At 35.6% G+C, this 27,492-nt stretch overlaps 1 protein-coding gene across 2 annotated transcripts in view; it reads left to right on the top strand.

Moving 5' to 3' along the window:
- Nucleotides 1-27,492, top strand: part of CNTNAP2 (contactin associated protein 2) — a 1,032,231-nt gene that overhangs the window by 432,260 nt on the left and 572,479 nt on the right. For both annotated transcript variants that reach the window (XM_036397720.1, XM_036397728.1), the window contains exon 4: nt 15,015-15,162. In XM_036397720.1, coding sequence (XP_036253613.1) covers nt 15,015-15,162 — 148 coding nt within the window. The remainder of the gene's footprint in view (nt 1-15,014; nt 15,163-27,492) is intronic.

Here is a 27,492-nt window from a genome sequence, read left to right as displayed (position 1 = left end):
AACCTGATCCTTCCAGGGGGCTCAGCATTTTCATTCTCCCAGTCCCTGCATTTTCCTTTCTTGACTTGGGTGGTGTGGCTGGAGCACTTGCCATTGAGGACTGAGGCACAGAAGTTGTTGAGAACCCCAGAATTCTCTTTGTCCAGCATAGTCATGTCTCCCTTTCTTTCTGGACAGGGCCCACATCATTCCTATCCTTTATCTTGTTTGCAAAATATTTGTCAAAGCCTTTCCTCTTATACTTAGTGCCCCTGGCCATACTCAATTCTAACTGGGCCTTGGCTTCCCTAACCTTGTCTCTAGCCTCCCATACAATTTTCCTTTATTCCTCTCAGGCCATCTGTCCTCGTATCCACTTTCTGAAAGCTTCTTTTTCTCACTTTGAGTTTGCACAGCAGCTCCTTATCCATCCCTAGAGGCCTCTTGGCATTTTTGCTCAGTCTCCTTGTTGAGATACCTTGCTCCTGAGCTTGGAGGAGGTGATCCTTGAAACTTAGCCAGCAATCTTGGGCCCCTCTGCCTTCCAGGGCTCTATCCAATGGGAATCTACCAAATAGGTCCTTGGAGAGGTCAAAGTCTTCTCTCCTGAAGTCAGGGCAGTGAGCTTGCTGCGTGCCCTCCTTGCTATCCTCAGGATCATAAACACCATCTCCTGGTCACTGCAGCCAAGCCTGCCTTGAAGCACTGCATTCCCCACCAGCTCTTCCTCTTGGTGAGCACAAGGTCCAGCGTGGCACCTTCTTGTTGGCTTTTCAATCACCTGTCTAAGGAAGTTGTTAACCCATTTGAGGAAGCTCTGGGATTACTTGTGCCCTGCCATGTTCTCCCTCCAACAGATATCAGGTGGTTGAAATCCTGCATGAGGACCAGAGCCTACAAGTGTGAGGCCATTCCTGTCTGCCTATAGAGGGCTTCATCTGCACCATCCTCTTGATTGGTTTGATATAGGCTCTCACTATAGCATCCCCTGTCCCTGCCTTCCATTTAATCTTCTCCCATAAGCTCTCAGCTGGATCTTCATCCTTCCCTAAGTAGAGTTCCATATTCTCCAGCCAGTTATTGACATGACTACTTGCCTCACTAGCCTCTCTTTCCTAAAGAGCCCAAAACTTTCCATTCCAATGGAATGTTTGATGGGTGATGACTCATTCCCTAGGTTCTGTGCCCTACCTTTGTGACCTGCCTGCAGAACACCTGTGCAAACTGCTGTTCCCCACCCTTCTCATGTCCCACACCTTTCTAATGTGTCACACCCTGTTTGCCTGCTCTGTTTGCTGCCCTCATGGCTGCTCACATTCCCTGGAAATATTTAAATGGCAACATCCTGACAATGGCTCCTGGCAATGTCCCCTCCTTTCCTGATGGGCTCCCGAGGGCATCCTGAGGGCTGCAGGGTTCTGAGGGGGCCTTGGGCAGCTGATCAGGTGTCCCTGAGCTTGGGATCCTCCCATACAGCACATTCCAACAGTCCCCACAAGACTGACTTTGGTCACCACTGATATCTCTGCTGTTGCCTCTTCAACTAACTCTTGAACACTTAACCCAGCTCAGAGAAGTGTCTCATTTCAAGATGGCACTTAACATTTTAGCCATTTAACCTAATTCTACTTAAGTGTTTGCATGATGTGAAGTATGTGATTAAGATGTGCTTGATGTTCCATAATGAATTCATATTTCTGTGCCTTATTTCTTCTGTTTTCATCTCCTGTCCTTAAGATAAATCTCTGATTGGAGATGTAGAGGCAGTGCCCTCTCCCTTGCAAAGATGCAATTCCCTGAGCTATACTTATCAGAGTTCCTCTTCAGCACTGCAACCTGCAATGTCCCATCCTCAGGGCCTAGGCTCTTACCCAGACCAGACGTGAGAGAAGGATATACCACCCTTTCTATGATGCCAGACCCAGGCAGAGTGGGATTAATCCTATCATTATAAACAGAATGGATTGATTATCCAGTTGCTGCCCAGGAGGAGATTTTAACTTTTCTGTGAGATGCCATCTACTCCTTCTTCTCTACACAAAAGTTTTTCTCTTTCCCGTGTGCCTCAAGACACAAATCATGCCAGGACTGTGGCAAGCTGTTGGGAGAAAGAGGCTCTTGGGGCACTTACTCTCCTTCAGCCCCCTCTCTGGCTTTTATGTTAGCAGTTGTTTTCCGATGTGTTGTTATGACAGGAGGAAAAGTAAGATTTCCTCAAGTGTTTTAATTCCAATAATAACATCAGTACTTGAGATATACAATGTAAAGCTGTTTAATAGCCCAACACAGTCATCTGCTGCTTGAGATAGATAGCTTCCAAAAAATAAATTCAGCAGCGTCTCTAAATATGTTCTTTAATTTTTCACTCTCTACGTTTCTTAGGGATGGAGGATGTGAATCATTTTGCATACATCAATGCAAATGCAATTCAACTTAGTACTGACATGCAGTCTAATTGGCTTTAAAATGGAATTTTGTTTTTTGAGTGCTAATTTTCAGGTAATGACTTTCTAATTGATTTTCTCTTTATGAAGGACCATTGATTCACTCCCTTCAATGAAATTCAGTTGGCTTCCCAAGAGAATTTATGAAAAGCTGTTAAAAACAAGGATCTATCACTGCTGCTTTCTTCCCACCTTGCTTTGCTCTTCCTTCTAAAGTATACATTTTATTATTTTCCCATGAACAAGCCTATCTTAACAAGGCTGAATAATTATATTGTGTATATATATGAGTCTGAAATGGTGTCTTTAAAAAATCCCTAAGATCTTAATTCAAAGATGGATTGAATTTTTCGTTACATTCTTCCTAAAAACTGGTTATTAACCATGGCCTCCAATGCATTAATATGACAGCTACTTAATATTTCTCTTAGTTATTCTAAGTCATCAGTTTGGATCACGCAGAGATTATCTGAACAAAAAAATGATTGATGATTTTTAAATGGACGTATGAGCTATTGTGTTACCATATTGCTTGTATCATTGTCACAGATGAGTTTGCATGAAGCATACTGGAGACTGCCTAAAAGTTTTCTTTTATCATACAGTATCACAATCCCAATTAGATTTTAATGCATAATATAATGATAATTGGAAACCTTTTGTTTTGAACCTTGGTATTTAAGTATTTATTTTGAACCTCCTGTTTTGAACCTTGGTATTTAAGTCAGTGACATGACAACAGAATGAATTCCACAAAAAATGAATGGAAGTCCATGCTGTTATTTTAGCCTGATTTTTCACATCCATTGTGGGAAGGGAGGAGGGAAGCTAGTGGCTTTAAAAGAAAGCCTGTAAAGGTTTTGGAAGCCAGGTCATGTTGTCATTTTGCAAGTTGTCCCAGACAAATTACATATTTTGCTTAATTACCTGATTATTTTAGTGTTATAGCAACACAGTGAGTATTTTCTCCCTAGTTTGGCAGGTTCTTAGAAAGAAGTTATCCATAATAGTGAACTATTCTTAGATATAGAGCAAAAGACATAATAAGATCCAGTGACTAGATGAACAAACCAAGTAGAAATAATGCATATATTAACACTGAATATAGGTATGGAAAAGATTCCGTAGGGGTGTGATAAATTTGATATTTTTATCACTTTCAGTTTTGGACTCAAGACAGTATAACTTCATGAATGATGCACTATATCCCAGACTGTGAACTTGTAACTGAACTATTGCGTGGGAGTTGGCATTGTGTCTACTGAACTCCAGAACAGATTATCATAATGCTCTCCTCTGTCCACCAAAGTCAATGAATCTCTTTGATTTTTTGGTTTGGTTTTTTATTTATTTATTTATTTATTTATTTGGGGCCGGGATGTAAAAATCAGTGAATGGATTTGTTTTGTTTTTAAAGAATCAATGCATAAATAATAGCTAATTAATTCTCAACAAACATTTGCGAGAGAATTATCTCTGTCTTACAGGCAGAATGAGTTTCAGAGGCATTGGGATGTCAGTCTCAGTTCACACAGTAAGTAAGCAGCAAACACAACTGCCAGCAGTCATTCCTGACTACTGTGCTTATGCTTTTACAAGTATTTACAGAGTTTTATCAAGTGTCTGTAAAGGCATTTCCTGCAGGTGCTTTCTGTGATCCTGTAGAGAAACAGAGTAACATTATGATGGCCTCTTTCATCTGAAGAGCTCCAAAATCGTTCTGAGCATTTGCAAGCGTGTTTTCAAAATACTCCCAGGCAGTAAATAATAAGTCTAGAAGTCAGGGAAAGCGAAAGATATGGAGATCCTGGTACCTTTGTCTTTCCACTCCTCCTTCCTATAAATATCCACAAAAGGATGTTTTTGGTTTCTCTTGTATTAGTTTTAGAGAAAGGTATATAACAGACTAATAGCAACAAGATAATGGCATCTTCACTCTGCTAAAGCTGGTGATGCTACAAACACTTTCCCTGACTGGAAAACAGCAGTGTCAGTGTGACGTAGCTTCAGGAAAAAAAAAATAAACAAGAAGATTCACTGAGTACCTGCCAGTCTTTTCCCAATCAATTTGGGCCTTTGCATAGGAACAGAACCATAACCATCTTCTCGGTGCTGCAGCAAATCTTTGTCACAAGCAATCAGAATCATGTAAAACAAGTAATGCACCTAAGTAATAAAGATCTTTTTACATCAGAAAATCCACCTTCTCCTTCCATATGAATAGTAAGACACATGAAGCTGTCAATAACAACAATGTTGCTCTACTGACATCTATCTCTTCTTTTAAGTTAGTGGCCATGCAGGCTGTTGATCCTGCAAAGTGATAGAAAAGAGTGCAATGAAGTAATGCTATACTCAAAATGTCACTGCCTCCTTGGCCAGGGAAGCATGTATCCTGGCTGCAAAAATAAATAAACCAGAAATATCTGAGTCAGATAAAATTGCCAATGCTTGTGAGGAAAAAAAATGACTTGCACGCAACTAGTAATCAATTGACTCTAATGTTCAATCCCCTAAGATTTATGGCACAGCTTAAAATTAAATTTAGGAAGTCTCTGTTGAAAGAAAATTAGGCCTTTACATCACTTTGGTACTTGTTTAATGAATTTTAAAGAAAGAAGTGGACAGGTGATCAAAATTTTAAAACTCTTTCCTCTTTCAATTACTGTTTTCAAACTATATTTACAGTTGGTGATTATTAAACAAAGGTTTTGATTTATGAAAATCTTCCTATTTCAGATGCTAACTGCCATTTGAAGGCATTTCAACTAAAAGATGTCTATACAGTTACCTTTGGAGTAGTAGTTAATGCAAACCTGAACAAAACAACAGCATATGGAAATTCTAGATGCATATTATTTCTGCAAAAAGGAAAAATAAAACTTCTGAAAGCATGCAGTTGCAAAAGAGGGAATGGGATGAAATAAAAATATACACTTTAAAACAAAAATAGGACCTTCAGTATTTCTTATTCCATTATAGTCTCTTTTGTTAAGACATCTAACAGTTTACTAAATTCACAGGGGTTTCAAATCAAAGATTACTTCTTACTCTGAACTTCTCATATAGATACTACACACTTTTTGTATGAAGACTGGGAATGGACTTGAGCAGAAACACAAGAATTCTGCATTTCTCCCAAAATTCTTTCAGTCATGCTCATCTTAGCAGGAAAAAGGAAAAAAGAAAATAAATCCCTGAAGAAAGAGGTAGCTTCTGACAATTCAGATATTTCTTTCCTCATTCCTTTATAAAATATTCTGGTGGCTTTTTGGTATCATTTCAAAAAGCCAAGTGGTTAAAACTGTCTTATTTCCCTAGAAAGATGAGCAGCTATTAAATTCAAGTTGAAGGACAAGCTGGCATGTTTGAAGCCCATCACATACTGTAATTCTGCCTTTGGGGATTTCTTAGTAATATTCCTTTGATCAGTTTGAAAAGAGTATTCTGAGGAATCCTACTCCAGGTATTCTTCCTGAGACAAGAATTTTGTGTTTGCTTGCATGCCATTTTGCTTATGATTCTCTGCATCTAAAACCCGTTTTAACCTTACACTGAGTTTTAGAAAGGAGCTATACATTTTTCATGGACATCTTTCATTGACATTTTCATCTCATGGTTACATTTTGGTTACAGGTTTTTTTTTTTGCTCTTGTCATGGTTCATAGACCGGAAGGCTCTAAACTCGTGAACCTTCTTCAGGAAGATCTTAATGAAGATCGGGATTTTTAGAGTATGAGCTCTGCCTACAGTGAACAGGAGGAAAGGAAAGGAAAATGATTAGTGAGTTCTTGTATCATGGTTGACATTGATAGCTGCATCACCCTTTGGAATTCCTAACTTTAGTGTATGTGAAATATTTTAGATAGGTTACTTTTATTTTCTTTCATCTTGACATACTATGAGAGTACTGTATCTACAGCCAGAAACTGAAACATGTTAGTGCAATGAAGATGGCAATAGTGCTATTTTTCCTTTTTTTCTTTAGTAATTTTTTGCTAAATCTTGACTTAATATTATATGTGAACTTCATTTATTTCATAAACTTTGCAATTTGGAAGCATGCAAAAAACCCCCAAAAGATTCAAAATTATTTCTAATGCATTATTTTTATGTTTCTATAATTATAAATCAATTTTGTAATGTTTTAATATTATTTAAAGACAGCTGAAACATGTTTAAAAACAGCTTATTGGCTTTTTTAATCCAGTTTTATTTCCCATTACTCGGAAGCTTATCTGAATTGTGGAGAATATAAGTGCTATTTGCAATTAACTAAAATCCCAGCATTAAATAGAGACTGAAAGTATAAAAGAAAAGCACCTGTTTATTTAAATTTTGTGTTCAAAGTTTATTTATTTTATCTCAGTATACAATATTAACTTTATATATAAAGCAATTAATACAGAATAACCAGACTTTATTCCTCACTGATTATTTTACAATTGTAGTCTTGCAACTATTTCAGATGTGCAAAGTTTTGTTTCACAGTTGTTTCTTGCATGCTAATAGTCTAGTCAGAATTAGAATGATCTGGAAAGCAGTCTCTGGACTCCTCTGCCAATGAAACATAGCAATGAAAACTATTCATAACTGAGAAAAGTTTATCTTAACTGTTAATAATCATGATTTACATATGAAGCAAAATAAAAGACTATAAAACCAACAAGAGCAGTAATTTTTATTTATAGTTATAAACTGAAGTCACAAATCAGTATTTTCTATTATGAGTAAAGATTGCTGTTTAGATTGATATTTAACTAATTAAGAGCTAAAAAGCTTTCTGTAGTTGCTATGCCCTTACTGAAGATAGATGATTCTCAACAGTATTTAAAACAGATTTTGACTTTCTACTTTTTCCTGCAGGGAGTTTTAGTCTTTTAATCCAAAGCACTAAGTCAGGGGTGTGGAATGACACTGCTGAGTTTGTGCTTTCCTCTCCTAAGTGTGCCCTCTGGTAACAGCCTCAACAGCTTGGGTGACAAGTAACCCAGTAGAGTAGTGGGGCTGTGCAGAAGAGATACAAGAAGCTTTGGACAAGAGTGAGGAAAGGAGTACTGTTCTGAAAATTACTGAAAAGCTACTTTAAAATCATCAAAGTGTGCATAAATTTCTAAATACATCAGTAGTAGAGAGGGAAAGAAACCAAGGACCTGAGTTCCTCTGTGTTTGACCTTCTCAAGGTGAGAGTTCCTGTTACTGCTGAGTTCTGTGGACCAGCAGCCAATGATCAGAGAGCTGTTGCTGTTATTATTTCAGTAATGATTGCAATTGTGCTTAGGTGTTTTGGAAACATGTTCTTCCTGTCTCTCTTTCATTCTACAGAAGATGTAGCAGAAGTAATTTTTTGTGTATTAATGAATAAAATCTCACAACTCCTGTAGAAAAAAAGCAGGTTTTATCCTGTCTGTACAACCATTCTGCACTGATTTTTGTATTCTTTTCCTTTAATATGAATCAGTCAGTGGGCAACTTCTTGGAACTAAGGTGTTGATCACATTCTTTATTTTGTAGAATGCATTTATATTGTACCTAGAAAAAATTATATTGCACTGTGCAGCAACTGAAGAGTGGCAAGCTTTTAATTTAGTTCCTATCTCCCACTTTGCTTCACTGACCACAAAAGGCTCAGCTTTCTAATTTAGAGACCCATGTGAATACTTGACAAAGTGCTTAATAAGAATTATTTTATTTTTACAACCCCATAAAATAATTTAATTTTTTACTGCATATTCCATATATGTGGAACAGAGACAGTGAAGATTAAGTCAAAACTACCTAATCATTTTGTGTCTCTCTGGAACTATACTAAGTGCCACAGAAAATTTTTTTGCAACTTTGTTGTCTAGCATCACATGGGAACTGTCACAAAGAGAATCCAGCACCTGTGCAGTAGGGCAGACTCTATCTGTTGACTTCATGGGAGATGACCCATTCCCATCTGGCAGTCCACAGGCATGGACATTGTGTACTTTATTCACTCATGCAAATGAAGGAGCTATCTTAGAGATACCAGTCTTATTCATTATGAAACCCCATGCTGCTCCTGGAGTGGGTCTTGCAGTGTCTAAGTGTTAAAATCTGTTTAGTTTGTTTAAGACTAAGAGCAAGATAATTATTCCTCCCCAATGTGTTCAGAAGCTACTACTAATAAATCAATCAGTTGATCTTAACAACAAAGATGGAATGTTATCCAGTGGTGGGAAGGTTGTATTTTCTCAATTTAAATCAAAGTGTAAATGCTGGATACTAAATCTTGGGAACAAATTGCAAAAGACTAGGACAGGCTTCCATAGGCAAAATTTTCCCTGTCAAGCTCATGTGTTTTTCCTCTTGAATTTAGATATGATTAAAATGAGAAAAACAAACAAATCACACTAAAAACTCAAGGTATTTCAGCCTCAGTTGTTTATTGTATCAGGATGAATAATCACAGTTTTCTCTCTGGGAACTGTATGAATCTCTGGGGAATTAATAGCAGGTAATTATGTACATAAATTAATATCATAATGATATTCAGGAATTTGTTAAGACTCTGCAGGAAACATAACTTCTACTAGCAGTGTTGACTCTACAACCCCAATTATATTTTAATATTTTTTGCGTATCGCTTAGGTTCAAAAGAATTTTTTGATTGTTCCCATTTTATGTCAAGTGGAACAAAACCTATATGGTTCAGCAGAGGGGTTTAAATTTCTTCTTCATTATACAGGCCAGAAAATAATTTAGGAGCTTTGTTAATATCTGTTTTAGAAATTTCACAGGTTATGTTTGGTGTTTTTACCAAAAAGGGAAGAATATCTTTGCCACTGAGATATTTCACACATCTCTGGAATAATGTATTCAATTTCAGGAAGTAGAGAAACGTGACGCTGTTGGTGCCCTTGCTGTGATGTCCCCTAAAGTAAAATTTAACAGCATACATATGTCTGTGTCCCTTGTTCACGAGTCTAAAGGTCAGGGAAATAGGATTATTAAATGGAGTTGCGGGTAAAAGAAAAACAAAGAAAACCCTTCAGTCTGTACACACGTGTATTGTCACATGTCCTGCCTCAAGTATTCCAATGATACAAAGTCCACAAAGGGTTGCTGTCCAGTCCTTAAAAGAAGTCAGTTTCCCTAGCAAACTTCAGATAATGTGGTAATATTTCTGTGCATAAATAAAGAATGAACAATGGTATGTAGAAGTATGAGAAAAGCTCTTAATTCTTGTGTTTGGGATTTATGAGCAAGATGGATAGGGAGTTCTTTGTTTAGGCTTCTTTACTCAAAGTAAATTAAACAAAAATAATATCCTACAACAGTGCTAGAAGACAAAAAATGTTTCACTTACATCCAGTTACTGAGTCACGTTCTGGATGTAGTAGTTGGGAGTGTGTTGGGATTTTTGGTTTGTGTTTGTTTGTGTATAGGAGTTTCATTTGCTTCTGGTTTTAAAAGAAAAACTGAAAACATCAATACATTAAAACTCACAGAATCAATAATGAATCTCATGTTTGTAATTTTTCTTTCAGGTATCTAAAATTATGCTCAGATATCATATCTTGCTCTTCAATTTTCTGTCTAAGTTTTAAAAACATTTTCTAGGTATATTATACAGAACTGAATCCCTACGAGTTATCTGTCAATAAAAATGACAATATTCCTTAAAAATTTTTCTGAAAACTAGAGATTTCTGGTGGTTTCTGTTAAAATACCAAAAAAATCAAAGTTCCCGTAAAAGAGGTTGAGTTCTTTTTGAGTAAAAGAGTAGTTATGAGGCTATAAAATGTTGGCGTATTTTGTTATAAAGATCAATAATGTTATGTTGCTAAATCATGTTGTTTTGTTTTAAAATGTGAAAGGCTAAAAGGCAGCAAATAAGCTTTTCACTTTTGTCTTTGCATGTAATGATAATTGCATTATGTTATTCATTAAATTATGCTGAATGCATGGTTGGAATATGTTTTCAGCATACAAAGAGAGAATTTGAACTTGAAAGTAAACTTCCTAGGAATCAGTAGAGAATATAATGGTGTAAGGTAAACAAAAAGATGGATCTGATTAAAAAATGCTAGGAAAGGTTTGGAGGATAGGATGAAAAAGTGTACTCAATTCTAGTGAAAGCCTTCCTTACTATGAGTATGTAAGTAGTGTTCCAGAAATTTTTAGCATTACATACATAACATTGGGGTAATATATATAAATACACACACACACACACACATTTATATAAAAGAGAGAAATATGGCTGAGGGAAGTATATGGATAGCCACTGAAACTGGGATTTACTGCTAGCACTGATAATAGAATCAGTCCTATGAGCTCACCATCATCAGCATTATAATGTTTAGTTGATCCCATTTGTTGTTAACCCTGAGCTCTTAGGAGTTCTGGTCATTTTAAAACCACAAATCTCAAAGATGAAATTCAGCACCTGATGAATCATTTGAGGACTTCATCATTTGGTATAAGGGAAATACCAACTATAGCTTTTAATTACTTTCAGATACATTTTTTTTTCTATTCAGATGCATTTCTCTGTGAGGTGATTATGCAGAATGCTGTAGATATGTTGTTTTGCTTTGAACATGTTTGTTTTTAGGCAAAGAGTAGAGTATGCAAATTGTAGTGTTACTAATTGTGCTGTTCAATGGACAGAATGCAGAAATGTTTCTTTAAGGAAAAGATTACTGCTTCCTATGACTTATTTTTACTCCCCACAGTACAGATGACAGTACAGCAACCTGTCAAAACTGAGGTAAAATGGAAATAACCTAGATCTGTTACTTTCTGATGCAGTTTTTTTTATTTGCCAGTATTCTTGCTTTCTGCAACCTGTTTTCCTAACCATGTTCCTTTTATATCTTTTTTTCCCCCCTTCTTCTTAAAGTTATCTCTTACATTCTCCTTTACCCAATCCTCTTATTGTTGCTGTTTGAGTTTGCATGACACAGTTGGGCTGGGTTTTCATCGGTATCAAGCAAATCTTCACCAGCAAAGAAGAATTGATGAAGTTCAGGTTTTGTCTTTTTTTCTTAAATGTCCAAGTAGTAAAGTAGGAACAAATTTTTTAAACATCTTGTCTTCTCTGAAATCTGCTGTGGATTTCAGTCAACTTGTGCAGAACCAGTTCATGATGTGAATTTTTCTAGTGCCCCTGGATTTGATCTGCCCTGCAGTGCCAAACATCATTCCACGGCACTGCTGGTGGAGAGCTTCCAGCACCCAGCCAGCCCTGCTCTGCTCGTTGATGGCCCAGATTCCTGAAAACTCAAGTGTAAAACAGTTTCCAGATTTTCTTTTTTTGTGCTGTCAGAGGGCTGGCAGCCATAACCAAAGCTGTCAACATCTCACTTTTGTAATCCTTCTAGTTTTTGAAAAAAATACTTTGATTTGGAATTTGAGGTTTTTTCTATAAAATAAAAATTTCAAGGTTTAGTCAGCTTGGCTCACCTTGGAGTCCCAAAAAGACCCCAGTTATGTTTCCTGATGACATATTCTGCCTGCCTGTGGATGTTTCCATGTTTTATAATGGTACTGCTATTTCTTATTTCTGCTCTTTATAGAGCTATAGTCCCAGGGAACACAGACTCTGTACTGTTTTCATTATTGCAGTGTCAAAATAAAGCTAGAAGCATAGATTTTTTTTCCCCAGAAATTCAGAGACATAAATTATTTCTTACTTTGATAAAAAGGCAAAAAATAACTATCAAGGTATAACAGAGAGTAGAAAATCAAAGTGGTGAAAAAAATTACTAGTAATTAAAGAAAGCTATGAAAAAAATGTAGTAGTTCCTCTTTTCCTTTAAGAAAAGAAATGTCATCCTCCTGTTCCATGCATTGCCCTATTTTTATATCATCCTAGAAAGAGCCTACACTGAAGCAATATTAGTACTCATCTCTGAATAGATCATTAATTTGGATGGAGAATTTTTCACCTGAATTAAGTGAAGTGAAGAATTAATTTTCCCCTTAACTAAGTTAGAGTCTCTTGTATATATGTGATGATGGTTTTCAGTGAAATACATGGATTTTTTTTCTGCTTCACAGAGCCGAGAGATTTCAAATATATTTTTGTTTATCTGGTTGAGGATCTAACCACCATCCTTCCATCATTTTACTCCTTGGTTAAAGCATGAAAATGTCCACTTTTATTCACTTTTCAGGCATTTCTGTGCCTCCTTATTTCAGAGATAAATTCTTTAATGCTGAGAATTTCTTTTTAACCCTTTATTGTAAAAAGCAATTTCTCAAAAGGAGATTTTGTAATGTTCTTTCTTTGTCTATAGAATTGAGTACTATAAAATGGTTGCAAACTGTCCTATTAAAGGAAGCTAAAAACATTTTGGCCAGATCTACTTACACACTAATTTTAAGCTGTGTGCTATTTCATAACAATACTTATGTGAATTTATAATTTAGCTCTACCATTTTAAATTATTGATTACAATGTAGTTGTTCTTTGAGTACAGGATAAAAAATTGAGTCTGGATCTTAACTTTACATAGCTTTGCTTCCAAGTTTGCCAAACTCTTACTTTCACTTTTCGCCAGTTTCTTTAGTTGTGCAAAGATAATTATGCTGAGTGTCTCACCGGTGTCCCTATGTACAGTGGGGTGGCTGAAGCATACTGGTAAAGCCAAAGTGAAATTTAAAAACCATATAATTTTTGCTCTAAACTCTGCTGAATTATTTATTATTTATTTAATTTGTTAATTTTAAACTGTATTAGTTGGCCTGTTAAAATATGTTATCTGTCCTATAAACCTGCCCTGTTAAAGTTTGAAAATTATTTGGAGCTAAACAGAGTTTCTTCTTAAGAAGTGACAAAAGTCTTGGTGAATATGTTTGAAAGCTCCATTTAATATACATTCAAAACCACTCTTTAGAAAGGATTTGGGGACTTATTTTCTCATCTTTTTTTGTTCTTATTCTGTTGCTGTCCTGTGGAACACTACCTTTGAGAAAAGTTGTTAATAACTATCCCAGTCTTTTTGTTGCAATGTGAGCTGAAATATGAAGCAGCTTACAGAAGTTAGTATCCAATACAAGAAGAGAAATGGTTTATAGAAGAAAGAATTTTGGAGTTGGGCTCATGAGACAGTATTTTACAGATAAGTGAGCCATTTTGATACTTTTCCCAGTTTGGGTTAAAGAAAAAGCATGATATCTGGCAATAATATTTAAGTGACTAAATGAGATTAATAATCTGAAAAACTTGTCTAATTTATACAGGTATTTACACTATTTTTTGAAAATAATGGTTTTGCAAGGAGGTTGCTTATTGTAAAACTCTCTATTTTATTTTTCTTTTTAGCCAGAGATTCATTCCCTGTTAAAAAAGAAAAAAAAAAACTCCTATTAGAGTTGTGGGTCTAAATTATACTTTTAAATCCTATTGGCCAGAAAAGGAGATTTTACAGCAATTGTGCATAATTCTCAAGGTCCTGTAAATTGATTTTTCAGTCTTGCAATAATGGATTTTGGCCTGGTATTTGCATTATCCACAAAGCGTGTATTACTGTTTCCCATTTATTGAAATGAAGGCTGTGTTTAAAAGATACTCTTCTGCTGGAGACTAAATGGAATGTGTTTTATTAATCTGGGACTGCCTTATTCTCTGTTGACTATGTTTATGCATTCAGCAGAGGTTACTGATTCATATAGCAATAGGAACACTTGAAATGTCAGGTACCTGCTGGGATCAGCTCTCTTTCTGACAAAAGACCGGTAAAGCACAAGTCAGGGTAAAAATTTTGGAGAGCTATAGAAAATACTTTTGATTTTGTGAATCTTCTTTATCTATAACTTAATTAAATTGTGTAGAAAATATCATGTCTTCCTATATTCAGCTTCCTTTGACCATAACACTTCTAGGAAATGAAAAAAAAAAATACAAATAAGCCTTGACCAAAACAACCAGCAAACCTACATTTAGTAGGATTTTGATAAGATTATACCAAGCATCATAAAATAAAAACATTTCCAAATGGAATTTATTCTTGAACTATGGAGCATTATCTTGCATGCTCAGTAAAACATACATATTTAATGGACTAAAAATTTTTATTCCCTCCATGAAGTTCTGTAATTCCTAGAACAAGATTAAGAAAACAGGTAGCTGCTCAGCAGCATTTTTTGTCATTGTTCACTGTATGCTTTCCTTTGTCTTCTCTTCAGCTCAGAAGAGAGGACTGTTCATTTCCTTATACCACCCAAATATATAAGTACTTCAAAGACACTAATTAATGTCTCTTACTAACTTATTATGAAGTGAGGAGTGCCATCGTCATCGTTTAGCACATCAATAGCTGCAGCACAAAAAAAATAAGGTGAATGTAACTGTTTACATGTTTTAGTTTTGTGAGTCCACCAAAGAATGGATCCTGTGCATCTTCCTGAATAAGTAATGTCTGAGCATGTATTATAGGATTTTACATGTATTTCTTCAGAAATACATATACATATACATATACATCTTTCAATAACGAGACTTTAGAATAAAATGTGGAAGACTCATCACTGACTTCCTTGGGTGACATAAGACCTATTGGAGTGCCAACCATAAAGGCACTAGAATTGATTTTTTTTTCTTCTTTTTTCCCTTAGGCATTTCCTGGAAATACAAACTCTGACAGTGTGGTCCGGCATGATTTACAACATCCAGTTATTGCTCGCTATGTGAGGATAGTTCCTTTGGACTGGAATGGAGAGGGCCAAATTGGGTTAAGAATTGAAGTCTACGGTTGCTCCTACTGTAAGTTTTTCCATGATGATCCTTTTTTTTCCCCTCCCCTAAATAAAAACTCACTTTTAATTTTGGATTAAATCTAAATGTCAAAGACTTTAGTCTAGTTGTGTTACCTAGGGCTTCATGAAATATTTGTTGGACTTTAATTCTGGGTTGATAGCTTGTTCTTCTCTGAAAGATACAACATTGGAATTTGCAATAGTGCTTTGAAGTTGCTCCTTTCTCTCTTCATGATTTCTGTTCTAGAAGGCTTTGGCTATTGTATAAGCTTGATTGGGACATTTAAAGAAGAGATCACGTTCAAACAAATGTCATGTTGGGTCTTGAAATATAAAATGGAAACAGGGCATAATTTATTGCCTGGTGAGAGAGATAAAATTAAAGCAGTAAATTACAATTCTGTCTAAATATCTGACACGTTTTTCTGTGATATTTTGTAGGTTATTTGAATGTGATTTCAGAATTTCTTCTGAAATCTGGCTGAGCAATGGTACCAGGGCTTCCATAGCTAAAAGCAGAACTGATAATGCTTTAGGAGATTATGCCCTTCCTTTAATTCAAGCCAGTGCTTAAGTTGGCAAAACTGAGTTTATGTTATCCTATTTCTATGTACTTTTTAGGCAGTATCCTGGATTTGTTGGTATTTTAGCTGGAAGATGTTATTTGAAATTTGTCTTTCAATAACGAGACTTTAGAATAAAATGTGGAAGACTCATCACTGACTTCCTTGGGTGACATAAGACCTATTGGAGTCCTTTGCCATCTTGACTACCAAAACCAGCTGTGATTCCAACTGTTTTTTTTTATTAGATAGTCAACAGAATCCATACTTTCCTTCAACACCAATAGAACCACGAGGAATAGAGTTTTGATATTATTTTTCTTATTTCCATGCAATGAATGTTTTAAAAATGTATATTGAATCACAGAGAATTTCCCAACAGCTGGAACTTAGTTGAGAAATCAAATCAAACTTGCTATAGTATTGATGCTTCTGTGCTGGGGGTACACATGATTATAAATATAAGAGCAGGACCTGCTGCAATAAGACAAAGCATAACGTTTTTAAACTAATGGAGGGTCAATTTAGATTGGATATAAGAAAGACATTTTTTACAATGAGAGTTCTAGAACTCTAAAAATTTACCCACAGAAGCAGTGGATGCTCCATTCCTGGAAACATTTAAACTCAGATTTATTGGGACTCTGAGGAACCTGAACTAGTTGAAGATGTCTCTGATTATTGCAGAGGGATTGAACGAGATGGTCTATAAAGGTCCCTTCCAACACAAACTGTTCCATGTTTCTATGATATCTGTTGCCTAAGGACCTGTAGATTTCACTAAAGTTACCTACAACTCAAAGAGATTTAGCTTCTGAAGTTTTAGGTACAACTCTGATTATTCAGTACATGGCTCTTAATAAACAAGTGTTTACCATCATACTGCTAAAATGTTTTACATGCTGTTTTAAGTACACCAAACACTACAGCATGGTTAATTTTCCACCATAATAAATACTTGCTTCTAAGTATACCTGATTGCTTGTACATCAAATGTAAATTCAGGCCTTTGATGCAAGAAACCAACATCTAGTTTACTGTCAAATATAACTCTCTTTAACTGAATAAAACGTAGCAGAATCAAACAAGAAACCCCACGATATTTACTGCAATATTTACACATAGAAATGATACATTTTGATGAAATGAATAGACAAAATGCTGTAGGTACACAACAAGATATTTTTAGAGGCTTAAAGTAAATGTGAGAAAAAGTAAAACACAGCTTGCTGACAAAATTATTTTAGTTGTTTGATGGAAAGTTGCTTGCTTGATGAACTTTTGGAGGAGAATAAAAGCCCCTGCCAAGCACACAATGTATGGAACCATAAAAATAATGGTAAAATGTGTCTTCACAGAAGAACTAAGGTGGCCCAATATAATTTCATAATTTTACTGGTAGAGTATTCCTGGTCTGTTTGTATTAGAAATTATTTCAGTAATCACTCAAGACTTTTTTAATGTAAGATTTAAAATAATATATTCTGGTTTTATGTGTAAAGGGACTTTTCTTTCAACATTTCTGCTACAGTGCAGTGTGGTTTTTACATGCAGGAATTGGGCTGCTCCCAAAATGGTATCAGTAGAAAACAGCAGAGCGGCTGAGAAGAAAAAGTAAAAAAATAAATGTGTAAAGAGAGAGGAAGGCAGCCCTTTGGTATGCATACTGTAACGAGGGAGTACTGTTTACAAATTCTCAGCTTGTCTTCAAATGAATTATTTGGAGCCAGGTGTAAAAGCTGCACCTTTCCATGCAGATGTGTCCTTTGGCAGAGGCCAAGTTTTTAACCTTATGATTAGAAGTGCATATATTTGCATATAAATATAAGCACTGCCATTAACCAGTGTTATTTGCAGATTAATCCTTCTTGTCACTTAAGGAACTAACCATTTAGATAATCACCAATTTTAAAAGCCTGATTAAAAAACTGGCTTCTACTCCAATCTGCCCCAACTTTTGGAACTATTACCTTAATCAAAGGCTGTCCAATACATCATAATTTTAATTTTTCTTTTAGTTAACAAATTAATGTATTTTTTTATTTAGATCTATTCATATGCAAAATTCAGATTTTCCCACATTGCACACAAGGTTTAATTGGAAAGCCATGCACACTGACTGTTAAAACTCTTTCCTTGCACAATGCTGCAACCTGGTCATTAGCCTCAGACCTTTAAGAAAAATGCTTCCTCATATTGAACTGCTTATTCAAATATCAGATCGCTAATTGCCATATTTCTGGTTCCTATTTTGTTTGTATATGTATATAAGATGCACATTTAACTTTTTTGTACCAGGGGTGAGATCCATATCCTTCCTTGCCAAGCAAATCAAGTTTAAAAAGAGGTATGTTTTCCAGAGAGCAATTAGACTTCACATCTGTGCCCTGAATAAGTTAATAGCATTACCAAATCTTCATCTTGTAGTGTTGGTTTGCTTAAAGTCTGTTCTGTCTTTTAAATTTCACATCTGTATTTTGTGTAGATGAGATCTGTGGGGTTGTCTTCTATCAGAAAGTTCACAGAAGTCACCAAAAAAGAATTAGGGTCTTACTCTACAAAAAGGTTGAGAATGAAATTTGGGTTTTAGTTTTTTTTTTTCCCTATAGAGGAAAACTGACTATATATTATTAAAAAAAAAGTATTAAAATTGGGTAAAGAACTTGCCTAATAGCTAAACTAATGGAGAAATTTCATGAGCAAAATAAGCTTGAAAAATCACACCAATAGACTATTATATAACATAAAAACCACATTTTGGTCAATGAAACTTTTAGTTTTTTATTTTAAAATTATGAGTTTCATAAACCATAAAGGGGAAAAGGCTCTGTACACTTGAAGTAACATCATATATCTAAGAACAAGTCACAAAGAAGAAAGCAATATAACCAAAGTCAAAATATCCACTGAAATCAGTTAAATGAAAACTGATGGCCAAATTTTTTTCATGCTCTTTTGGAGACAGAGAGCAATGGCACATGACATGGATCTTCCACCATGTTCACTTTTATGAATTTTTGAGACAGGCAGCAAAGACATGGCATCTGGAGGCCATGAAAACTACAATATAATACTTTCACTCCTGATTCATGAAGATCATAATAAGTTCCTGCAGGATCATTGCCATATGAATAGTTCCCTTAATCTCCATCCTGTGGCAGATGAATGCCTACAAAAAATGGGCAATAAGAATAGGCTTTGGCTATGGTTTTCAAGGTAGCTGTAAGAGACCTTCTGGGTCATGAAATCCTATGAGAGGAAAGCACTCATGGTACCTTTATTCATAGAGGAGTTTTTATATGGCTATGCTGATTTTCTGGATCTAAACAGTACATTTGTATCTTTTTAATGCAATTGCACATTTGATGGTAAAAATTTTTAAATTTCTGATGACTCACTTCTGAAATGTAGGATATACTTGAAAAAAAACAAACAACACCTGGAGATGGCAGAAAGCCATGCAAATATTCAATATATGCAAGGCAGGAACAATTATAAAGCTCCATAAATGGCTGCAAGCCAAGCTTTTTGCATTTACTGACCAGCTCTATTTGCTAACACTTAGGAAGCAGTGCGACTGAACAAATGTCATATGACCTGTATTTGCAAATCTGTCCTTTTTCAGATATTAGCTCAACTACATGTACCGCTGGGTCAAATGTAACTGTTTCAGTTTTCTGATTGATGACTGGTTTGGTTTCTTTTTTTTAGAGAGGGAGGGAAAAGAAGGAAAAATAGTAACCACAGTCCTGTGGTTATTCATAATGAATATTTTTATGGTGAGCATTTACTCTACACATAGTAAAGTGAATGAAATTTTGGTCATGGAAACATGTTACAAGAACTAAAACGAAATTTGTAGGTGCTCCTAAGGGGTGTGCCAAATGATTATTTGCAAGAACTGATTAGGAAGTATTGAAGTGGTAAAACCTCTGGGCTGAACAGATCTTTTGGTTGCTGTAGTTAATCTGGTTTGCCTGCGGTGACTGAGTTAAAACACTGTTTCCTTTGACAGTTCATTCTGCGATACTTATACTTATTTATGCTAACTTATACTTAGCATTCAGTTATACTTAGCTGCTAGGAAATCTACATATTCGAAATCTGCTTAGCTTAGTTTCATGCTATAGGCACTAACTAACTATCCATGTCTCACTGTGCCCCATGGTTGCCATACACACTTAAAAGAGAAACTTACATATTGTCCAGAATAATCTGTTGCATCCAAATACCAAAATGTCTGTTTAAGGTTGATGAGAAAGCTGCTTTATTTCCCTTTTGTTGAATCTTATCAATTTTCACATGTCCAGACTCAAAGGTACACCCTGGACATTGTGTTTTACCAGAATATGGCATAAAAAACGTCCCTTAAAGTGTCATGACTCCTATTGAAATACCCTGTGGTATATTATTATAAAATAAATTATAATGTGTTAATAAGTGTAAACATACATATTTCTGCTCTTACACTTTTGGTATGTGTGTGAATATATGCCTAAGTAGTGAAGGTACTTGTGTAGTTCAGGAATCTGCATAAGATTTCCTAGCTCTTCGTATGTTATTTTATTACTTACAATAAATGTGCCACTATGTTTTCTGGTCAGACTTTTCTGTCCACTTCTGTCCACTTTTCTGTCCAACTTCATAAAAATATTAACTGTCAGAAAGGAAGAATAATTTTGAAGTGTTCATTTTGTGGAATTGTATAATATTTCTAGAAAGTTTACTAACTTGCTGTAAGTGACAGATCTCTGAACATACAGGGATTGTAATGTGGGGAAAAACTAAAAGAATCTTGAGTTTTGTGGCTCACAGAGGCTGCTGTGAGCTACAAAAAATTTCCTTGTATCAGTGGTTTGGAGAGTGAAGAGTTCTGCTAAGCATCCAGCTGTTTTTCCCCTTTTCTCTCAAATTTCAGTATTTTTAGCCTGGGAACATCTATACATATTTAGGCTTATGTGTTTGATTTTTAGCCTTCATCTTCACAGCTCATCAGGGGCAAACATAGCTTGATATTCTCCTTCTGACATTAAAGGTGCATGGATGAATACTCATATCAAAACTATGGAGAGTGAGGGAAAAGAACTGTGAACTTTTCCTTTGCTAACTTTTAAAGATCTGTTTGAATTTGTGATCTGTTGCTAAGTTTGCTTCCTTGTTAGTGTATTTTTTTTCTACCTTTTTGTCAGACAAGAGATGTGTTTTTTTCTGAAGATCATGAAAATGGACACCTTTTATCCTCCAGATAGTCTCAGGTCATGTTAGTCATTTAACAGAAGAGTTTTGTAATTTAAGACCAAAAATAACCTCTGTCTTTATAAGTATTCTCAGTACAGATTTTTCTTCTCCATGGCCTCTCCAGGAAAGAACACTTATGATTGTTCCTGTACACATTTTCATATAGTTTGGCATGAAAAATAAGTGAGAACAGGCTTCAGTCCATTTATTACCTTCAGATGTTATCATTGACAAACATAGGCCCCTTTTGGTAATAGATACCACTTAAATTTTAAAACAATAAAAAATGTTGTGTTTTTTTATTTAGTGCATTAAGAAATAAACTTCTACAATCAGAAGATTCAGGCTGAAACAAAAAAAAAATATTTCCAAATACCTTATTGTTTAACTTTTTTTTCTAAATCAAATATTTCAGAAATATTTGACATAAAAGAAATTTTTAATAGAAAAAGTTTTGTTTTCTTCTTCATCTTTTTGTTAATCTGATGCAATATGAGTTTTTTTCTTCTCTCAGCTTTCTGCATCCAATAAAAAAAAAGAAAAATCCATTATTTTCCACTTGTAATTGTAATGAGGCTACTGGCAGATATTCTCAAGCACCACAGTTTTGAGAAGTGCAACAGCTGTGTATGTTCTTTACAGGTTCATTTGTTAGCTGGCAATGAAAATATAATCAGTGTGCTGGTTTCAGCTGTGGCAGAGTTAATTTTCTTCACAGTGGCAGGTGTGGGGCTGTGTTTTGGATTTGTGAACACAAGGTTGATGATACAGAGATGTATTTGTTGTTGCTGAGCAGGGCCTGCACAGAGCCCAGATCTTTTATGTTTCTTGTACAGCCACATTGATGAGAAAGTTGGTGCTGCCTGGGAGGCTGGGAGGAGACACAGCCAGGTCAAGTGACCCAAACTGACCAAAGGGACATTCCAAACTGTATGGCACCTTGTTGGGTATGTAAAGTAGGGAGAAGAAAGTAAAAGAGGGAGATGTTTGAGGTGATGGTGTTTGTCTTCCCAAGTAACCATCCCATGTGATGGGGCCCTGCTCTCCTGGAGATGGCTGAACACCTGCCTGCCCATGAGAAGTGGTGATTGAATTTTTTGTTTTGCTCTGCCTGTGGCTTTTGCCTTCCTTATTAAACTATATTTATCTCAACCCATGAGTTTTTTACCTTTTACTCTGCCACTATTTTCCCCAGTCCTGCTGGTGAGGGAGTGAGTGAGTGGCTATGTGGGGCTTTGTTACTGGCTGGGGTTAAACCATGACAGTCAGTCAGAGAAAAACAAGTATATTTTGTATGAATACATGACCCACTAGCTTTTTAAGTCTTAATCCTACGGAATTTTAAATTACACTTGAATATTTTTTTAATCATTCATCATTTCCTTTAGAAGAATGTAAGGCTTGTTTGTAAAGGTTATTTTAATTCTTTTTTGCTGTGAAATGAAGGAAAACTTTTCCCTAGTATATAAACAGAATTTATGGCCAAATTTGATAAAATCTTGCAGGGTTTGATGAATGCTTTCTAAAGTCAGATATGGCTGTTGTGTAAAAATAGCAGACTAACATTTTCTAATCAGTTTTCCAGCAACTGCCCACACACACCACAGGAGGGATCCTCCTTACAGTGGTCTGTAACCAGTTAATAGGAAGATGGAGATTTAAGACATATCCTTTAATAAGCATCTGAAAACACCAAAACCAGAAGCAGAACTAGAGTGTGCTTTTTCACAAAGTAAGAATGGTAGCATTTAGGTAACTACAGTCAAAAACTTCAGTCTAATCACAACAGTCTTGCCTTTAATCTTTTTTTGCCTGAATGAAGGTTCATGATGTCTATGCCCAGCATTATTTTCTTGCATTCCTGTAAGTGGTGATTGATCCCTTTGTCCATGGTGACTTATTCACTACAGAAATCAGGTAGGCTTTTATTTTTCTCATGAAACAAAAAAAATTCAGCAGATTTCAAACTCTAGGTCTTGATTCTATGACATTGATTTGAAGCCTGAAGAACCTCATTGGTATTTATTTTCTTGAATGTCTGAAATAAAATATATTAAGGATGCAGTTACTTCCAGACTCAGTTCAATTTATTCTGCTTTTTCTCAGAAGTCTGGGTGAAGATGATGTGTTTTGTATCTTTTATTTTAGGCATGGCAAGTGGAGTCTTACTGTGAGTAAATTCTTATTTCCTCTCTTCCAAAGGTTAGTGTTCTCTGATTAGAAAGTGCACCTATCAAAGAGTCTGTATTTTTCCTGTCAGTATTACTGACAGGAAAAAACAAATTTAACTCTTCATAGTAATGCTTTTATAAGGTTAAAACAAGCCTTGGTGTTTATATGTCATATATCCCTATACAGAGTTATGTTTCTAGACAGTCCTGTTTCAAAGCTGGGCCCTCATCTTTGGAGAGTCAGGTCACTGTCATACCAGCCTCTCCCTAAATCCTCTAAAACAAGAAAAATGTTCAGGTTTTTCCATCTCATGAAGGTGACATTGTATGGCCCTTCTCTAGCGGCCAATGAGGGTCCCCTCACCTTTCACTCACTGCTGCTATTTTCCTTCAAAAGAACAAAAGAGTACAGCTGGAAGGGACCTATGACAGTTCAATTGCTTGACCAATTCAGGGTTGGCCAAAACTTAAAGTACAGTATTGGAGACATTATTCAAATGCCTTTTAAACACTGTAGCTCTGTTGACTTGCTCTTGCCAGACTGTAGGGAATGCTTTTTAAAGCTAAACTGAAGAATGCATTATCCTGCTCCTGGCTGCACATGCACATTGTGTTAATGCTTGTGAGCATTGTCTCTGAAACAGAGTAAGAAAAATAAAATGAAATCCTGTTTCCAGTTGTAACCTTTGTGTTATATGTCTTTCAGAGACTGCTGGCATTTCAGACAAATATTAGCATTGTTATTCAACTCATGGTGAGTACAGGGAATGGAATAGAATGAAATAGGACAGAAAGGAATGAATAGAATAGAGCATAACAGAGCACAACTGAACATTTATGTTTTGTTATGCCCAGAGCTCTGCATGGGAAGCTATGACCCAGGTCTGAGGGCTCCACCCTGGAGAACAGCTCTCTGCAGTGCAGGTGGCAGGGCCATCCAGGTGACAGGGTCACCAGTGTCCTCGCAGCTCTGGATGAGACCAGAGCTTTCAGTTTATCCTGTATTCCCATACTGCTTCTGTTGGTGCACAAATATTTAGACATTCTCTTAAATTCATAGTCCTCCCTGGAGCAGCATAAATTTCCCAACAGCACTTCCACTCAGACAGTGTCTTGCTAAGCCTTGCCTTACCTTCAACTTTCCTGATAGTATCCCCATCCAAAGAAGGAACATTTGCCTTTCTGTCCAGCCTCTCCTGCAGGTGCAACTGGAGAATGAGGTAAAGCTACCTAGAGTGTCCTGCTGCCATCCATCCAGTCTCTGTTGCTAAAATCCCATAAGAAAACAAACAAACAAACTTTTGGGTGTGTTTCTTGTACCAGGGAATTATACTAAAATAAACAAATATTTGGCTTAGCTAAGCAATATCTTAGATTCAATGGCTTCAGTTATGAGGGCGTCAAATGTCTCATAAACTTTCTGAGATTGGATTCTTTGCTGCTTTTCTTTTAGTCTGAGTATTTCTTAGGCTGTCACAAGAAGTTATGAATTCACAATGGAAGTGTTCCACGCAATTTGTATGGAAAAATGTTAGCTCTATTCAGATGTAGCCCTTTTTATTAGAAGATTTTAGGCTCCATGATGTTGGAGCATTTCTGGTTTTGTTCTGACTGTAATGCTAAAAAAAGGAAAATAAAGGAAATTTATTCTCTTGAATATAGTTCAAGTTGAAGTACTTTTTTGTATGGTTTCATCTGGATATTTCGATGGCTTCCTAAATTGCTCATTGAATAGAAAAGGGTTAGAGAGTTCACTTACTAAGTATCTGTTTGTACTTGGTGCAGATTGAGGTGAAGGAAAATCCTTTAAATAACAATAGTTGTGATTTTTTAGAAATGCCAATGTGCATCAGAGAGGATTAAAGCCTTTATAGTGCCCTGTCTTTTTTCAAGTGCATGTAATAATAGTAAAATGGATGCAGAAATGTGGGGGGAAAAATTTAGCTGTCTTTTAAAGATTAAGAATTCATGGCACACTTAGAATTTGACTATGCTTTAGAATTCATGGTGAAACTGGTTAAATTCTTCAGGGAAAATTTAAATATTTTCACAAGTTTACACACATCAATTTGAAATACTGTTTTAACATTTGGCAAAGGTTCAGTCAAACAACAATTACAAAGTACAAGCCAAAATGGCAACCATAAGCAAAGAGTGAAAATGCACATTCAAATTTGGGTGTTGTCTTTGCATTTTCATGGTGACTTGAATTCTGAGATCTACATTCATTAAAAAGAACATAAAGTTATGTTATATGAACTGTATCATATATCATATGCATGTACACCTATTCAGGTACTTAATCTGACCTGTTTTTAAATGAGCAGCTGCCTTTCCTGTACTATCTAGAAACTAAGAAAACCAAGCTTCTCACATAAGTACCTAGCAATTCTAAAATTTAAGAATATTTCTTTAAATAATGAAGAAAGCTGGGGAAACTTTGAAAATAATGTAAGTCAATCAAAAATAAAAGAGAAAAAAAGTGCTTTTTATACATTCTAATTCTGTATATTCCTCAGATTTTACCAGCCAACATTTTAAAGTTTCATATGGATTACTATTAAAAAATAATGAATATCTTATTAATAAATAATAAATATTAAAAAAATAATGAATGGCTTATGGGATAGGATCTGATACTATAAATACTTTAGAAACTTTCTTGCATAGTAATGTTTCTATCTTTACTTTTTCAGATTGACAAGGTAACTGGCATTTAATTCTTTTAGTAGGCACATGTTCTTTATTACTTTTTTTTCTAATAGACCCTATGAATTTAATTGTCCTCTTGGTCTTAAATAAATTGAAGAACTTGAGAAATTTGCTTTCTAAAGCCACAGCTATAAAAAAAAATAAGGTCAATAATTTCCTTACCTAAAAAAAGCCCTAAAAATTGATTAGGAAGAACTGCAATTTTTGTACCAAACCTATATGCAAGGTTGGCGATGCTGTTTTGTAGTGATTTGTTTTGGTAATTATCTTTGTTTACGGTGAGTCAGACCCAGGGTATTTTGTTAAGGGGTAATGAATCAATAAAGAGAAGCAAACTTTCAGCAAACATGGACAGGCCAGAGAAGGTAGTGGCTCATTTTCTTCAAGGTGGGAGGACATTTTTCTAGCTGTGGTAGAGGATGTTGGCAATAGTGTGATATGAGAAATGCCCGATGAGCTTATATCTTACAGTAAATGGTTTTTAAACTGATGCAATAGTTCTAATAAGCATCTTAGTACTGCCCTTTTATTGACTGCTGTTCCAAGAGATTCAAAAGGAATCTAGTAAAGCCTGTGTTTCAGCTGTTTATCATCGCAACCTTTCGCTCACTGACCTAATTTTTTTCTCCTTTCCATTTTCAGTTGTTTTTTCCAAAAGTCTCTGCTCTGACTTCTGTCTTGTTCTTCAATTGTGTATAGCTTCCTGATTCCGGTCCTTCCTTGTTTGATTTTTCATAAGTATGGTGTGAAAAACAAGGGAATTCAGAATTTTTTTCTGAAGTTTGAATGACAGCAGAAATGCCCAGGCCTTTTCATACCTTTAGATAATGAATTTTTGTCCAGCTTGTGAGTAAAAGTTAATTGCCTTGAGGTTCCTCACTTGTGGAAAAATGTTAGAGTGATTTGAGTTGAACTATTTACATAATCAGTGGATTAGTACCTTATTATCATTTAAATTCTTTCTATAATGTCGGTATGCGACAGTGGACAATTTTTAGAAATATCAGGTTCTAGGTACATGATAAATTTCAAACTCAGTTGGCAGAGTTTCAGCCCTTTCAAAACTCACCAAAGGACTTACATAAATTTAGGACTAAGATTGTTGGTAGCAAGTTCAGGGGGAGGCTTTTGTCATCATTAGTTCTAATGTAACTAATCACAAGTACTAGTTGTACACAGCATTGGTTTTGGAGGAAAACTGGCAGGATAATTGCCCAGGCACTGAGTATGCCTCTGTAAGCCTAAACCAGGTCACAGTATAAATCACCCAATCTGAAAACTGAAAGAAGGTAGTGCCATGTCTTACACATTGCTGAAGATTTCTACTAACTTAAAGGAAATTTTGGTAGTAACAAATGGGAAGGAAGTCTGTTGGAAGTTTTTCCACTGCACGCTTTTAGTAAAAGCTGGTGGCATCTCACCAAAGGCTTTCTGTCAGTGATGATTAAATGCTTACACCATTTTCATTCATTATATGCAGGCAATACTTCAAATCAAACACAACTCTGAGTTATGTGGCAATTCTGAAAACCTTTAATTTTGCATTATTCCAACTTAATTCTGACCTTAGGTTTGTCAGCTGTGTCTTAGGATAGCTGCAGACACAGTGAATGGAATCTCTTTGTGTAGCACTGTATTTTCCACAGATGAAGT

The sequence above is a fragment of the Molothrus ater genome, chromosome 1 (assembly GCF_012460135.2).
Source record: "Molothrus ater isolate BHLD 08-10-18 breed brown headed cowbird chromosome 1, BPBGC_Mater_1.1, whole genome shotgun sequence".
Lineage (NCBI taxonomy): Eukaryota > Metazoa > Chordata > Aves > Passeriformes > Icteridae > Molothrus > Molothrus ater.
Note: the sequence above shows the minus strand (reverse complement) of the source record. Positions and strands in the feature narration are given on the sequence as shown.